Source organism: Staurois parvus, unplaced genomic scaffold (assembly GCF_062004578.1).
Source record: "Staurois parvus isolate SC_StPar_1 unplaced genomic scaffold, SC_StPar_1.0 ptg000549l, whole genome shotgun sequence".
Taxonomy (NCBI): domain Eukaryota; kingdom Metazoa; phylum Chordata; class Amphibia; order Anura; family Ranidae; genus Staurois; species Staurois parvus.
This window is the reverse complement of record NW_028318345.1, coordinates 7,199,171-7,216,341: the sequence shown is the minus strand read 5'-3', so window position 1 is coordinate 7,216,341 and position 17,171 is coordinate 7,199,171. Positions and strand designations below refer to the sequence as shown.

The 17,171-nt window shown below is 44.1% G+C and overlaps 2 protein-coding genes across 5 annotated transcripts in view; one reads left to right on the top strand and one right to left on the bottom strand.

Annotated features, from left to right (window-relative positions):
* The window catches only part of OSTF1 (osteoclast stimulating factor 1), a 61,795-nt gene extending 51,246 nt beyond the window's left edge, over positions 1-10,549 (bottom strand). The window contains exon 1 of the mRNA XM_089691083.1: positions 10,395-10,549. Within this exon, the coding sequence (XP_089547209.1) occupies positions 10,395-10,428 (34 nt within the window). The 5' untranslated portion in view covers positions 10,429-10,549. The remainder of the gene's footprint in view (positions 1-10,394) is intronic.
* Positions 10,345-17,171, top strand: part of NMRK1 (nicotinamide riboside kinase 1) — a 42,836-nt gene continuing 36,009 nt past the window's right edge. The window contains exons 1-2 of one of the 4 annotated variants that reach the window (XM_089691085.1): positions 10,349-10,659; positions 17,092-17,169. The gene's annotated coding sequence lies outside the window, so the exon portion shown is untranslated. The other 3 variants (XM_089691087.1, XM_089691084.1, XM_089691086.1) reach the window with 3 other exon arrangements.

Sequence of the window (17,171 nt, the reverse complement as noted above, 5' to 3'; positions counted from 1 at the left end):
CTATTTCAAACTGAATGGGTGGTTTTAAAGAGGTGAGAGTTTACAAATCACTTTAAGTAACCTATAATTTGATATGGAATATATACTTCCATCTTATAGTTGGCAGGTATCCAGGGTGAAATTTCATAAATATAATCCCGCAGAACATTAGTTCCAGCTTGTAATTATAAAGGAAAACAATTCATTGGTGGCACGCTCTTTTTTATATAGTCAGAATTTAAAAAAAAATCATGTGTATAGCTCCTGCAGTTTTGGTCTTGAGCCACCAAGGACTGTTTGATCAATTCTCTGGGTCAAAATATTGCTCTGATCCCTTTGCTAATGTAAACATGGAACCTTTTCCAAAACCTTTTTTTTTTTTTATATAGTGGTACCATATTCTAGAAAGCCTTACATTCGATGTCTGCAGAGACAATGCTATATTGGCATCAAACGTTTTTTCTCCCTTTTTTTTTTTTTAATATATAGATTTTGTTTGCAATCGGTTTAATAATAATCTCACCTAAATATCAGTTGGAAAAAGCAAAGATCAAGTCCAATGCAAATCCCTGTGGTACAGCCCTCCTAACATTTCCAAGCTGTTTTGTTTACAGCTTCCCTTGCTCTTGTTTTTTTTAACCACCTCTTCAAAACTTTCCCTACTAATCCTCACGTCCTCTGTCTTTAGGTCTTGGACCTGCTTATCTCTATTTAGTTCTTTGATGGACCCAGAAAAGTACATGTTCAGTGAGCAAGGGTTGAGGACACCTTTCACTTCTGATCGCAGTGTAAGCAGGAGCGGGTACCTATCAAAATCGAGTACCCATTCCCCCCAGTCCCCAAAGTTGGCAATTCCCCCACGGGCAGCGGGGGACCATTCCCTAAAGCAGAACTTCCCCTTTTGGGTGGAGATCTGCTTTAAGAGTTGAACATTTGTCACCCAGAAGTGCAACCCACCTACACCCAGCACAGAGTATTCACCCTCAAACAGATGTTCCAGGACTGCATACATATAGCGGTTTTAAAATCAGTGTGTTTTCTTATTAATTGACACTAGTCTCACTTTCTCTGTTTTTGGTTCCTTCAGTCCTCCAGAAAACAAAGTGCATGTAGCACTTTATCCCGTCTGATATGTGGCCTCCAAAACAAGCTAACATGCTCATCAACACCCACCCTGAGTGGCAGAGCTGGTCATGGTCAGCAGGTGCAAACCCAAAATGAGTTCTCTTACTACTCATGCAGTGGGAATGACAAACGGATAAGAAAATGAGAATGCGATTGCCAGCAGGAATTGGGAAGATGAGAATGCTTATAGAAGGCCAGGGGATTGAATACAGGTGCTGGGAGAGAAGAGGATGAGAGGAGGAGAATGGGATTGCCAGCAGAAGTTTGAGGGAGAGGTATGATCTTGGAACAGAAGAGGATGAGAGGAGGAGAATGAGACTGCCAGAGGGAGTGAGGAAGGATTACTGCAGGAGGAGAAGAGGATGAGAAAAAGAGAATAAGACTGCCAATGGTAGCCAGGGGAAGAGGACTGACCATGGTAGAGAAGAGGAAGTGAAAAAGAGAATGGGATTGCCAATGGTGGAAAGGAGAAGAAAGGAGAAGAAAGGAGAAGAAAGGAGAAGAAAGGAGAAGAAAGGAGAAGAAAGGAGAAGAAAGGAGAAGAAAGGAGAAGAAAGGAGAAGAAAGGAGAAGAAAGGAGAAGAAAGGAGAAGAAAGGAGAAGAAAGGAGAAGAAAGGAGAAGAAAGGAGAAGAAAGGAGAAGAAAAATGACCATAGGAGAGAAGAGGGAGAGAAGGTGATGAGGAAAAAAAAAAAAGAATGAGACTACCAGTGGTATCGAGGGAAAGAGGAATGACCATGGGAGAGAAGAGGATGAAAGTAGTAGAACAAGACTGCCAGAGGCAGGAGGAGGAGCAGGAGGCATAATGACCACAGGAGAGAAGAGGATGAGAATAGGAGAATGAGACTGCCACAGGTAGTCAGGGGGAAGAAGAATGACCGCGGAGGAGGAGAGAATGAGAAATGGAGAATAAAACTGCCAGTGGTAGCCAGTCGAAGAGGAATGAAGATGGGAGAGAAGAGGATGAAAGTAGCAGAATGAGACTGCTAGAGGGAGGAGGAGGAATGGCCATAGGAGAGAAGAGGATGAGATTAGGAGAATAGAACTGCCAGTGGTAGCCAGGGGAAGAGGAATGACTTTGGAGGAGAAGAGGATGAGAAAAGGAGAATGAGACTGCCAGAGGGAGTTGGGAGGAGTAATGAGGGAGGAAGTAGGAGAATGAGATTGCCAGCAGAGGTTTGGGGAAGAGGAAATTTCATAGGAGAGAGGAGGATGAATAGAAGAATGAGCAGGAGGTGGGTGATCTTAGGGTGTCTCCTCTCTGGATGGAGGAGCAATGGAGACACCTTTGGATTGCAGCATTGTTAGTCTGTGGAGAGGATAGTATTATATGCACTAGCAGATTTATATGGCCTTGACTAACAAATTAAAGCTGAACTCCAACTAACACTTTTTAGGCAGTTACAGCAAAAAAATTTCCCTTTTGAGATAATAGATAAAAGCTGACCGGTGGAAGCACACCTGTCAGGGTTTAAGGATTTGTCTCAACCTTTTAACTGCCATTTTTGCTGGATAGATGGGTCTGTTAAAGGAAGCTGAATATAACAGAACTTACTGGATGGAACCACAGGTGTAAATAAAGAAAAAAAATAAGCTTAAAAAAAAGAAAAAAAACTAATGCAGTCACCAAATCTAGGAATTGGTAAACTGCAACTGAATACATTTTTGCTTTGGGGTTTAATTCCACTTCAATACTGTGATAATTTTAAGCCATTAATAAAATTTGATGTCATGTTTTATTTAATACTTCTTTGGGGGGCATTCACACCTATGAATGCACCGGACTCTGATTACATGTGAGAACCTTGGTGGAGGTTCAGGGAGATTAGCTGTGGGACGCAGCCCCACTGAAAGCCTCCAGCTCCAGCAGTTAATTGAGGCTACTTGCATGTAATCGCTCATGCAGCGATGACATACGAGTGCAAGAATGTTTCCATGCGCGTCACTGCTATTAGCTGTCGCAGTGGCATCTACTCATTGTTTTCAATGGGGCTGCATCTCAAAAATAATCTCCTGGAACCTCCACTGAGGTTCTCAAATGTAATCAGTGTCACATCTAGTGATCTGGAATTGCGGGCAGAATCAGAGAAATTCTGCCTGTTTCCAAACCACCACAAAACTCACTACGTACATTTGAGTGCCATTTATTTTAATGGCATCCCAAACACAGTGTGATTTTACTGCGCTTGTCGTGGAGCAAGACATGTGTGAAAAAAAATGTGCCTTGCTGGGGGCCAAAATGTAATCCTTGCGCTTCTTTGTTGCGACAATTGCGCATAGGGCATCCCATTCAAGTGAAAAGACTGCCCTATGCATGACATGCAGAAATGTGTGTAACTCGCTTCAAATAAAATCGCAAGCCGGCTCATGCATTCTGCTACAAAAGATGCAAATGGGGTCCTAAAGTGGTTATAACGGCTCAAGAATTTTTAGAATGCATGAAGGTAAAAAAAAAAAAAAAAAACTTGTGTGGGCAGCAGCCCCCCAATACTTACCTGAGCCCCATCGCAATCCAGTGATGTGCATGAGAGGCTCGGCTCTCCAGGGAATCTCCTTTCACATTGGCTGAGACAAAAGCAGGAGCCATTGGCTGTCAATCACAGCCAGTGAGCCAATGAGAGAGAGTGGGTGGGGCTGAGCCACGTGTCTGTGTGTGAATGGATACAACTTAGGAGCGAGCCTGCTCAGGTACCCCCATAGTAAGCTGCTTACACTGGGGGAACGCGGCAGGAGGGAGGGGCCAGGAGTGCCAACAGGGGACCCAAGAGGAGGAGGATCAGGGCTGCTCTGTACAAAACTATTACACACAGCAGCTAAGTAGAACATTGTTTGTTGTTTTTTTTTTTGTTTGTTTAATTGCCTTTAATATTACTTTAAGGTTATGCTAGATAATTTCTATATATCATGATAGCACTGGGGTTTCATTATGAAATCTATAAGTAAAGATGACCTATTCTAACCATTCACTCTGAAATTAAAGAAGTAATAAGACAGGTTGCTGTGTTGGGAAAAAAAAAAAAAAAAAAAAGGACGACACTTCCTCAAATTATCATGCTTCAGTATCACAGAAAAAGAAGAGGAGATTCCTTACCAACAGTACATGGTCATTATACAAACATCTTCAGGCAACTACTAGGACCAGTCATACATGTCTGTGGCTCCTCAACCGTCTCCTTCATTAAACTTTCACGAACTTGTACTAATGAAGTGGGCACTAGGATCGGAAATTGCTCCAACAACGTAGCGGCATGAACAATTTTAGCCTTCCAGGCACACAATATTTACATTTTTCAGATGGCATGTACAGCATGTGTACAAAGACGTGAACATAAGACGCTCCTAACTTTCAAATCCTCAAAACACAAACTAAAAATGTTACTCAATAGCACACATTACTGACATATTTAACTTACATCTCATCCAAAAAATGACATAGAAGGAAAGTTTCTGGGCTCGATTTGTGACTATGTTATAACTTATTTCCATTCTGTGATATGTTTAGGGAAAAACCAATCAAAATTTATTGAGCTATAAAAATTATATTATACTTATAAATGCTCAAGAGTTATTTTTTAAATGGTTAGTTCACCCTTAGGTCTCTTTCAAACGGCAGTCAGCGGGTGGGAAAAACAGATGGATGAGCCGCAATTTTACCACACCACAGCTGCCCACCTGAACTATAAATTAACAGCCAGATGGGGCTGTTCACACGAGGAGGCAGGGGCATTTTTAATCTGAGGTGCAGAGTTTAAAGTTCACCTTTTAAAAAATAAAAATAAATGCACATCGTTTTGCAGGTGTAAAAAAAAAAAAATGCATTTCTTTTTATTTTTTACTTGGAGCCTGTAAAGCACAGGTGTCAAACTGGTGGCCCTCCAGCTGTTGCGGAACCACAAGTCCCATGAGGCATTGCAAGGCTGACAGTTATAAGAATGACTCCAATAGGCAGAAGCATGATGGAACTTGTAGTTCCGCAACAGCTGGAGGGTCATCAGTTTGACACCCCTGCTGTAAAGCATTACACCCACAATCAACAGATTACAGGTGCCATGCGGGTCTCCTGCAGACCTGTCAGTGTATCTGCGCTCAACAGTGCCATGGTAGTTCATTGAGAAGTACAAGTCGACAGTCGCAAAGGCTGCCAGTACCTGTAGTTTCTCATTCATGCGGCCGTTTTTTTTTTTTAAATAGTGACAGCGAATGGGGGAAGAAGGTGCCCTGTTTCCTGTCACTAGAGGCAACAGCTGCAGGAGTAGAAACATGTTAGGTGTTCCACCCTAAAAATGGGTAACATTACGGAGGCAATAGAACGCCTCCTCACTGCCTGTCAAATGGCCGCCTCAGAGGGCGCCACACTCCACCCCCACTGTGAAAGTGTCCTTCCAATAAAATGTACAGAGCAGTCAAGGGACCCCAGGAGTTTCCAAATCATGGTGCAGTGATGACGAATAAAAGTGCTTGTAAAGGCTGAAGATTTTTTACCTTCATTCATTCTATGCATGAAAGGAAAGAGCTGCTGTGTCCAGCATCCCCCCAGACCCTTCCTAATACTTACCCGAGCCCGATCTAACAATATGCATGAGAGCAACGGCTCTCCTGGATCTCTCCATCCTCAATGGCTGAGACACATAAGCGGGAACCATTGGCTCCAACTGCTATCAATCACAGCCAGCGGGGTAGCGGGGGCAATGCTGAGCCATGCTCTGTATGACTAAAGGACACACAGAGGTGGCTTGGGAGAGAGCACACACGAGTGCACCCAGAGCAAGCGGCTTTCTATGGGGGCACTCGGCAAGGGGGAGGGGCCGTGAGTGCCAGCAGGGGGTCCGAGAAGAGGAGGATCGGGGCTGCTCTGTGCAAAACCATTACACAGAGCAGGTAAGCATAACACAAAAACAAGAAAAAAAAATTGTAGGCCAACTGACGCTTGCGCACAGCCTGGCCAAAAGATTTTGATGTTCATCCCCACACCCAGCACTGCTAGTTTGTTCTCAAACTATACCAGCAAACTGTCATTTTTAGATTGTCTCACTGACCCACTGTTGTGGCCACTCACATTGTTAACTGCATGCTTTCATGAAAAAATAAACCTAAAACTAAATACATGAAATTTAGGATTCTGAGTGATCTGTGACATCCTGCTTCTAAGCCAGGGCAAATGGTATGACAAGCATGCCCCCATCATCACAGGAATTGCACATGGAGTGAATGCTCTCCCTTATCCACAAATCCACACAAGCACAGGGCTCCCTCCCTTCCTACAGCAGCACTAAAAGCCACGGTTTGAAGAGCAGCACACTGCAACATGTGTGGATTGGTGGAAAAGGAAGAACTCTTGCACGTTGTTCTTCCTGTGGATTTGTGGACAAGGGAGAACTCTTGCACTTTGTTCTTCCTGTGGATTTGTGGACAAGGGAGAACTCTTGCACTTTGTTCTTCCTGTGGATTTGTGGACAAGGGAGAACTCTTGCACTTTGTTCTTCCTGTGGATTTGTGGACAAGGGAGAACTCTTGCACTTTGTTCTTCCTGTGGATTTGTGGACAAGGGAGAACTCTTGCACTTTGTTCTTCCTGTGGATTTGTGGACAAGGGAGAACTCTTGCACTTTGTTCTTCCTGTGGATTTGTGGACAAGGGAGACCCTTGCACTTTGTTCTTCCTGTAATGATGGAAGTGTGCTCAATGTACCATCCATTCTAGCTAATAATCAGGAAGCAGTGGATCACGCAGGCTGCTACTTTTCTGGCCAGGGCATGGCAGAACCCATGGTTGGCCTACAGGTATGGGATTTAGATGACGCTCAATTCGTCTAGAGTGTGCCATGATTTGGAAAATACTGGGGCCCCCTCAACTGCTCATTTTATTAGAAGGGTAAATTAACCCTTTAATGTACTTAAAGTGAAACTAAAGCCACTTTCCCATTTTGGATAGAGTAAGACATCTATTTGTGTCCCATTGGGAAGATTTCTCTTTACTTCCTATCCCAAAGACACAATAAGAAGTGAGAGGAAATCCCTCCAAAAGAGAAAAAATTCCTGGCGGTCACCAAAACTAGTGTTCCCATTGGAAGATTTCCCCTCTATCTCTGTTCTTATGACAACCCAAATTTGTAGATTTTTCCTTTCACTCATCCTATTGGTGATAACAGTAAACAGGACAGCTAGAGAGGGTGAATCTGCCCAACTGGGACACAGACAGCAATGAAGCCCTGACAGGTGTTCCAATCTCTCTCCCCTCTATCCAAAACTAAACAAAATGTTTTGCCTTTACTTTTACCTTTAAATACATGTGCGAAAGAGACCAACTTAGGTAAGACACTGAGGAGTTGATTTAGGCAAGCGAAAAGAAAATCACTTGATCACAGCCAGTGTTGATAGGGGAATCCCTCCTTCAGTGCTATTGTGTTTTTCCAGCAGGAAGCCTTCCCTTCCAGGAGAACACAATGATTTCTGCTAACAGCTATAGCCTCCAGCACTAATCACATGCTAAAAATACAACATGTTGGTTGTACCCAAGTCGATCGATGGATTGACTTGGGTACAATCAGCCTGCCCATAATGGATCAAATCTCGGCCAGTCCCTGCTGAACCATCCATCTATGGTCCGGTTTAGCATAAACAAGAATATCGAGGTCATTCTATTGAAAGCTTTTCTATGTCACAGTAGCTTGGATTGATAAAGACACGTGGGGACAGCCTTTTTATCCATTTAAAAGCTAGAGAACAGTGATTGGTAGGCACAGATCATGTGACCTAGATTGCCTGGGCTAGGAGTACAAAATTAGGGATGAACTCAGGCATGTTTGAATACGAAAAGAAGGGCATGATTTAGATCAGTCTCTCTCAACCAGGGTGCCCAGGCACCCTGGGGTACCTTGATGTTTCTTCAGGGGTGCCTTGGCAAAATGTCTTACACATAGTCAGGTTTTCATTGTGCACCATTATGACCTTCTAGCCGCCGGCATCCTGACAACCAATGACATCATCAGTTGAGAAGAAGGATGTCAGCTGCCTGCACATCATCCTAGTTTGACCCTCCCCTGCCCGTCTCCATCAGTGCTGGGGTCACATTAGCTTAGTGATGGAGAGAAACTGAGGGAGAGGAGAAACATTGGCATACTAGTCAGTACCAGTGTGCAAAAGTGTATTTGCTTTGGAAGTATAAATCACCTCTAATGTTGGTTTTTCTACATGTGTGGATGTTGCTGCATTATATAACATTATTAGAATAGTTTTTCACATTTTAGAATGGGGTGCCTCGGGACTGTCCATCATTTTAAAGGGCGCCTCGGGACTGTCCATCATTTTAAAGGGCGCCTCGGGACTGTCCATCATTTTAAAGGGCGCCTTGACTGAAAAAAGGTTGAAAAACACTGATTTAGATTGAATCAGGCTGAGTTCAGAAGAGGCCCAAGCTCATCTCTAGCTAGGAGTTCCGGATCAGCAAGAAATCAATACTTTATTCATCATAATCACACTGTGATTTAAAGCAGTAGTAAACTTTCCACGCAAAAAAAAAAAAAAAAAATACTCCTGAAAGGTAATGTCATAATGTGCTAGTATGCATTGTATTATGAAATACTTCCCTTAGAATGAAGCCCTTCGCTGATAGGGCTTCCATCTTCACCTCCCTTCCATGAGTATGCCATCCCTTCAGAGTGCATGCGCTGGTGACGTCACCAACCTCACAAATTGACACCTAAATCTCCTAAATGGTGCACGTTTAAATATTCCTTTCACCTACAGGAAAGCTTTACTTTACACTGGTACCTGTAGGTACAAGTGTACCAGCGATTAATACTACAGCTTTAATAACAGCGACAAGGCCCCTCCTGAATTTTTAGACATGTGAACAATAGGTCTACTTTGGGGCTCTTTAGATGGGTGACTGGGGGGGGGGGGGGGTGGTAAAAACAGGTGGCTGAGCTGCTGGTTTACAGTCTTTAGATTGCCCATCCAAACTGTCACAATACAGCCAGACAAGGCTGTACAAATGCTATGGCCGTGATGCTCTGCAGTCATGACATTTTTAACTCAGGGGGCAGAGTTACACAAGCACCACCACTTGTCAATCTCACCCACTCAGTTCAGTGGGGTGTGCCGCAAACTGTATGGCATGCATGTGATGCAGCAGGATAGTGCAGCAGTGGAATGGTAAAGGCTCTGTTCACATATAGGCATTTTGAATTGGCACGATTCTGCCTGTGATTTCAAAAACACGCTTTTAAAATGTCAAATTTCACATCAGCGTGTTCAGGTGTCATTCATTTCAGTGGCAATTCTGCCACGTGTTGCCCAAAGAAACTTCTTTTGGGTGACATACGACAATCACGGCAGAATTGCCTGACGTTTTTAGGTGCCATATGAAGCGAATGACACCAGAACATACTGATGTGCGATTTGACATTTCAACAGCACGTTTTGAAACTGTGGGCAGAATCGTGGCAATTCCAAATGCCTATATGTGAATGGAGCCTAGATCAGGCAGTGAGGAAGTGATAGAACGCCTCCTCACTGCCTGCCAAACACCCTCTGAAAAGCAATCTGAAAGCAGATCTCTCTCCAGAGGGCACCGCAAACATGAATGAGCCCTTCTGCTGAAAGAGCCAAGTCAGCTTCCATTGCTGATCCCCTTTCTGAAAATGCTAAACGCTTGGTTGTCATGTTCAACCGCTGACTCCGTCTGCATCAGTGATGTCAACAAGCAGGCAGATTAGGGAATTCATAGCAGCTGCCTGGTACTCCTGGGCAGGGGAGGACTGATCATTTGGAAACTAGGGCACCGCCCGAGGGCCCGGGGTCAGTAGGGGGCCCTGGTACCAGTGCCCCTGGTACCTTTTTCATAGGCTTTGAGTTTGGGCAAGGACACAGGGGCCCCATGATCCCCTACTGCCCGGGGGCCCCATGAGTTGTCAGTCCACCCCTGGGCACTGTGCTGCCAGTCAGTTGGCATTTGTCAGGAGGCCAGCACGTGATATGACATAACAGAGGGTGTTGGGGAAGTTGCTGAGTGTGATCCCTGGGTGTGCAGAGGCAGCAGACTGTATGGATGTATGAGTGCAGAGGGCTGTGTATGGATGAATGGACTGGGTGCCACCCCCTCATTGGTCACTAACATGGAGCCAATACAAGGCACAGGTCCGATCTCCGGAGAGGACACCATGTGTGCCCAGACAGGTGATCGGAGGTGCGATCAGTGTAAGATCAGCAGCACTGCGGGGTGGCATCGAGGGCCGGCCTGTCAGAACTGCCATTACCGGGACATGGGGCTCCTCTACCCTTCTCTCTTACCTGGCTTTACTGGTTTGGGAGGCGGCTTGGACATGGTGATCGGTGCGGACGGGCTGCAGCGATCGAGTACAAGGCGACGATGGAGGAGACTGTCAGAGCCGAGTCCTGGGAATGAGGAAGTAGAGGAGGGGGAGGGGCCGGGCCTGTCACCTCCCTCATCCACGCATGCACCCTTAGACACACCTCGTGTCACCCTCCGCCCGCCTGGACTGTGTGTGACATCTGAGCGTTCCCTCATCCACACCTCTCCACCGATCAGGACTAGGTACACCTTCTGCTAGATGACTGGATGGAGGACACTTATTATCATCCCTTGTCCCTGCTTGCACCCTTCATTTCCTACTTTGCTGCACCTTCCTAACCACCCTAACATGAGATCCTGCATGGCCATTACCTCCAATGTGAGGTGTACATACTACTAGTTTAATGACCGTAGGTGGGCACCTGGGCGCCATGTTTTTCACCTACCTCTTGCATATTCATGTACTTTGCTTCTAATATTCCTGTCCTGGTGTTTTACATCGATCAGCCATAACATGGCCACCCATAACCCATCAAGGCATGGACTTCACTAGACCTATGAAGGTATGATGTGGTCAGAGGCGTCCCTAGGGTTGGTGTCACCCGGTGCGATAACACTTGGTGACACCCCCTCCAACGATCCCCGCAGAATGGATCGGATTTGCGGATTGAGCATAATGGATCGGACTCCGATCTATTATGCTCCCCAATCTGCAGATCCGATCCATCCTGCGGGGATTGTCAACATGCAGCCTATACGGGGCTGCTCCACGAAAAGGTAAGTTGTAAAGAAAGCCAACGATCCCTGACAGATGGATTGGATCCATCCTGCAAGGATCATCGGCTTGCTTTACAACTTACCTTTTCGTGGAGCAGGTCCGGTGTCACCCCGTGCGGTCGGTGTCACCCGGTGTGGCACGCACCCCCCACACCTGCCTCGGGAAGCCACTGGATGTGGTATCTGCCAACAAGCTGTCAGTAGCAGCTCTTTTAAGTGGAGTTTCAGCCGTTTAACTATTATGTTTCTAAAGGCACCCACGTGAGAGTGGCAGCTTAGGCAATGCAAGTTGAGATCACCTGTACAGGTGAAATTCGAATATCATGCAAAAGTTCATTTATTTCAGTAATGTAACTTAAAAGGTGAAACTAATATATGAGATAGACTCATTACATGCAAAGCAAGATAGTTCAAGCCGTGATTTGTCATAAGTGTGATGATTATGGCTTACAGCTCATGGAAACCCCAAATCCACAATCTCAGAAAATGAGAACATTACATGCAATCAATAAAACAAGGATTGTACATAGAACAATATCGGACCTCTGAAAAGTATAAGCATGGATATGTACTCAGTACTTGGTTTGGGCCCCTTTTGCAGCAATTACTGCCTCAATGTGGCGTGGCATGGGCTATCAGCCTGTGGCATTGCTGAGGTGTTATGGAAGACCAGGATGCTTCAATAGCGGCCTTCAGCTCTTCTGCATTGTTCGGTCTCATTTCTCTCATCTTTCTCTTGGCAATTCCCCATAGATTCTCTATGGGGTTCAGGTCAGGCGAGTTTGCTGGCAAATCAAGCACAGTAATCCCACGGTCATTGAACCAGATTTGGTGCTTTTGGCAGTGTGGGCAGGTGCCAAGTCCTGCTGGAAAATGAAGTCAGCATCCCCATAAAGCTTGTCTGTGGAAGGAAGCATGAAGTGCTCCAAAATCTCCTGGTAGACGGCTGCGTTGACCCTGGACTTAATGAAGCACAGTGGACCAACACCAGCAAATGACATGGCTCCCCAAATCAACATAGACTGTGGAAACTTCACACTGGACTTCAAGCATCTTGCAGTGTGTGCCTCTCCATTCTTCCTCCATACTCTGAGTCCTTGGTTTCCAAATGAGATACAAAAGTTGCTCTCATCAGAAAGAGGACTTTGGACCACTGAGCAACAGACCACATCTGTTTTTCTTTAGCCCAGGTAAGATGCTTCTGACGTTTGTTGTTCAGGAGCGGCTTGACAAGAGGAATACGACATTTGAAGCCCATGTCCAGGATCCGTCTGTGCGTGTTGGCTCTTGATGCACTGACTCCAGCCTCAGTCCACTCCTTGTGAAAGTCCCCAACACTTTTGAATGTCCTTTTCCTGACAATCCTCTCCAGGCTGTGGTCATCCCTGCTGCTTGTGCACCTTTTTCTTCCAAACTTTTCCCTTCCACATAACTTTTTATTAATATGCTTTCATACAGCACTTTGGGAACATCCAACTTCTTTTGCAATTACCTTTTGAGGCTTTCCCTCCTTATGGAGGGTGTCAATGATGGTTTTCTGCACAACTGTCAGGTCAGCAGTCTTTCCCATGATTGGGATTCCTACTGAACCAGACTGAGAGACCATTTAAAGGCTCAGGAACCCTTTGCAGGTGTTATGGCTTAATTAGCTGATAAGAGTGGGACACTTTGAGCCTAGAATATTGTACCTTTTCACAATATTCTAATTTTCTGAGATTGTGGATTTGGGGTTTTCATGAGCTGTAAGCCATAATCATCACAATTATGACAAATCACGGCTTGAACTATCTTGCTTTGCATGTAATGAGTCTATCTCATATATTAGTTTCACCTTTTAAGTTGCATTACTGAAATAAATGAACTTTTGCACCATATTCTAATTTTTCGAGTTTCACCTGCACTTGTAATCCTTTGCTTTCCTTAGAAAAAATCTAATTACTTACTGCACCCTCATATTGTGAACGCTGTCATCTTAATTGTGGACATCTGAAGCCCGCTCAGACATTCTTCTGGGAAATTGTGTAGCTGGCTACCCAGCATGCACTTCCCGTTTTCGCTCCTTTGCAATGTGAAGAAGGAGCGATCTCGCACCTGCGCAGTGTGAAGAAATCCCTGCTATTGCGTCACTTCCGGTCTCATAATAACGCAAGATTTTGGTATTAGGCATTCCCTAGGACTGCTGGGATAGATGACACTGATATCCCAGAAGCACTAGGGGATGCCAGATGATGTAATTGGCCGGGACCGGAAGTGGGGACAGAAATTATCAATAAAAGGTATTTAGGAAAAAAAATCTACTGTACATATATATTGCCAAAACAGACTGTGAAGAGAGAGACCATTGTCTTTCAGGAGGTAAAAAAAGGCTGGAACTTCACTTTAAGTTCTGTAAGTTGCAAGGTAGGGCCTCCATGAATTGGACTTTTCCGGTTACCTAATATGGTGTTGGAACACCTTTGACATCCAAGACTGGCTGAATTATTCTGGGAATTGGCAAATATAAGTTTTGGATGGTGGATAATGGAATCTGATACCATTTTTCATGTGAAAACCATTCCAGTTATCGCAGAGATACCAGAGGCGAAAAACGAGCCTTAACCTTGTTCTCCAAAATTGACCATAGTGCCTCTATGATGTTGAGGTCCGGCACCCAGGGAAGGTGCGAGACTTTATCTGCATGCTCATCAAACCAAGATTGACAACACCAGCTGTGTGAATCGGAGCATTATCTCCAAAATTGACCATAGTGCCTCTATGATGTTGATGTCTGGCACCCAGGGAAGGTGCGAGACTTCATCTGCATGCTCATCAAACCAAGATTGACAACACCAGCTGTGTGAATCGGAGCATTATCGTCTTGGTAAATGGTGCTGTCTTCAGGAAACCATGTCTGCATCATAGGGTGCACATAGTCAGTCAAAATTTGTACATAGTCACTGGCAGGGACTCTACCTTTCAAGGTGATGATGGGGCCTGCAGAATACTAAGATATGGCTGCCCAAACCATGATTGCATTGCCACACCATGCTTTACCATTGGCACAATACCGTTCTGCTCGTAAGCTTGAGACAGTGTTTGCCACATGTAAACATGTCCATTGGTGGGGAACAGTGTGATGCTCGATTCATCAGAGCATATTACAGTCATCCATTGATTGATAGCCCATGATTTATGGGTGTTGCACCACTTTCTCTTCTTCTGAGCATTAATATTGGTCACTAGTGGTTTGGTATTTGCAGCTCAAGCTGCAACATGAATGTTTTGTTTATGGCGTTCCTACCACACAGTTTTTGCAGACACAGCTTTGGAAGACTGACATTGAGCTCTGCAGTCACTTTTGCAGAAGTTGTTTTTTTATTCCGGGTCACAATCCTGCACAATGTTCTTTTGTCTCTTTCAGTCAGTTGACCATGTAAACCACACTTATGCTTATCAGACGATATTTTCCAGGAAACTATGCCATCATAACCTTGATTCTGTACCTCGGGACACGGCAAATTAATTGGCAACTTCAGTCACAGAGGTACCAGCTAAGCGGGCACCAACGATTTGACCTCTTTGAAGCTCAGTAAGCTCTGACATGGCTCTGTATTACTAGCAGTGAATGACTAAATTGATGCTTCCCACCTGTTAGCTAGGTGTCTCATCACACATTGGAAGCAAAAGAGTGTTACATCACTTATGCTTTCAATGAGAAACATATCATCTTTTTCACCTGCAAATCATGTAGTGTTTCCATATTTTTGTCCAACCCCTGTGGGTGCTTTTGCCTGTGGATATGGGTCAACATGGGCACCCTGACTGGTCTACAGCTGCTTAGCCCCATATATAACAGACTACAATGCACTGTGTGTTCTGCCACCTTTCTATCAGAACCAGCACTAACTTTTTCAGCAATTTGAGCCACAGTAGCTCTTCTATTGGATTGGACTACATGGACCAGCCTTCACTCCCCACCTGCATCACTGATCCTTGACCACCCATGACCCTGTCACCAGTATTCCTTCCTTGGACCAATTTTGGTAGATTCTGATCTCTGCAGTCCAGCAACATCCCACAACAGCCACAATTTTAGAGTTGCTCTGACCCAGCCATATTATCTTGGCCCTTGTCAAAATTGCTCAAATCCTTATGCTTGCCCATTTCTTCTGCTTTCATCACATCAACGTCACGGACAACAAGTTCATTTGCTGCTTAATATATCCCACTGACGTTCAGATGTCATTGTAATGAGATAATCGATGTTTTTCAGTTTATCTGTTAGTGGTCTTAATGTTACGGCTGATTGGTATATACAGTATGAGAAATGACTAATATATGGCAAATGAGTCAATTGACTAAAGGTTACCGCATGCGATAATATGGTTATGTGACTCATTTGCATAAAATATTGCATGCAGTAAAAAATTATTCAATTCACAAAAATAACGATTATCCAGTGTTTAATAATAATTTTTAAATGTAAAAAAAAACATGCGCTAATCTGTTAAGGTCAATTTAAAAAAAGGAAAAGGAAGTAAAAAAAGGCACTATAATTCTCACCAGGGTTTTACTGGCGGTATCACTAGTGGTAACACTGAGGGTTGGAGTCCAGTTGGAGAGAGTGTACTGCTCAGCCATGGAGGTGTTTGAGTGCACTCTGCTGCAGTTTAACCTCCTTAGATTGAGGAGAAGAGTTGTCATCATGGCACTCAGGCTTTTTCCTGAGCACACTTTATTGGATGACTTCAGAGAGTCTGAAGCCCTGAAAAAATTTTGTCTGATGAACGATCTCAATTGCGCCCTTTATGTCAGATTGCCTTTTATGTTGGGGACCACCATCCAACGGAGTCATACAATACTTGGCATGACAAAATTGTTAGTGGTGCTCTGTTTCCTGGGAAAGCCTCCTTCCTTACGGCTTCCATATCATAGCGGCTACCTACATATACATATATGCCATTATCACGCCAAGAGGAGGATCAAATCAAAAGTGGGTTTTATGACATGGCATCTATCCTGAATGTAATGGGTGCAATAGAAAGCATACAGTCCCCTTATTCTGTAAGTTGTACAAAGAAATATGTGATAAAATACCTAGCACTACCTAGTAACTAGCACTAATAAGAGCTAATTATCACATTACGTACTCTTTACCGCGTGAGTCATTTAACAGACACTTCTTTGTGAATTGTATGTTTGAAAATTCATTACAACATAAGTTATTTTACTGCATTTTTTAAATCGTTATTTAACTCTTAGTGAATTGATCCCAAAGATGCCATGAAAGACATAGATTGCCTTTGCATAAATCTGGCCTGCATGTCACAACAAAGAAATTGCAATAAGGCAACATATAATACATTTCTATGAAGATTTCAGGATCCTTTTTAATAACCATCTCTTGAATTCGGAGCATGCACTGTACATCATAAAATATCAGCTATTGGTATATTTACCCTTAGGGGTACTTTGAACAAATGCAGTATAGAACAGCTTTCTCAACCTTTTAACTACTGAGGGATTCTTAAAATAGTTTTCAGGTCTTGGGGAACCCTTACTAAAAGCAATTCCTCATGAGTTAATGATAAAATGCCCTTTACATTGGTGATCATTAGAAGGATTGCAACCCTTACATGCAACTAAAAAGATCATTGGTGTCATGCCGCTGGCTTTGCCAAGTGGTGTTGGTCCTGGAATTCTGCAGGCACCATCAGATGGGAGGACAACCAACCACAGCTCAAGGAACCCTTAGCAACATCTTGAGGAACCCTGGTTAAAAAGGCTGGTATAGAGTGCTGGTGGTCATCTAGCATCTGGAAATGTACCATTATCTCTGATGGCTGGTTATTGGATATTTGAAATCTTACCTACCAACATAAAAATGTAACATAAATACATTTGGTTATTATTGTGCAGATGACATGGGACCTTTTATGAGGCTCAGAGAGACCTGTAAAAGACCTGCCTAAGCACAGACATCATTCTGGATGTCTTGT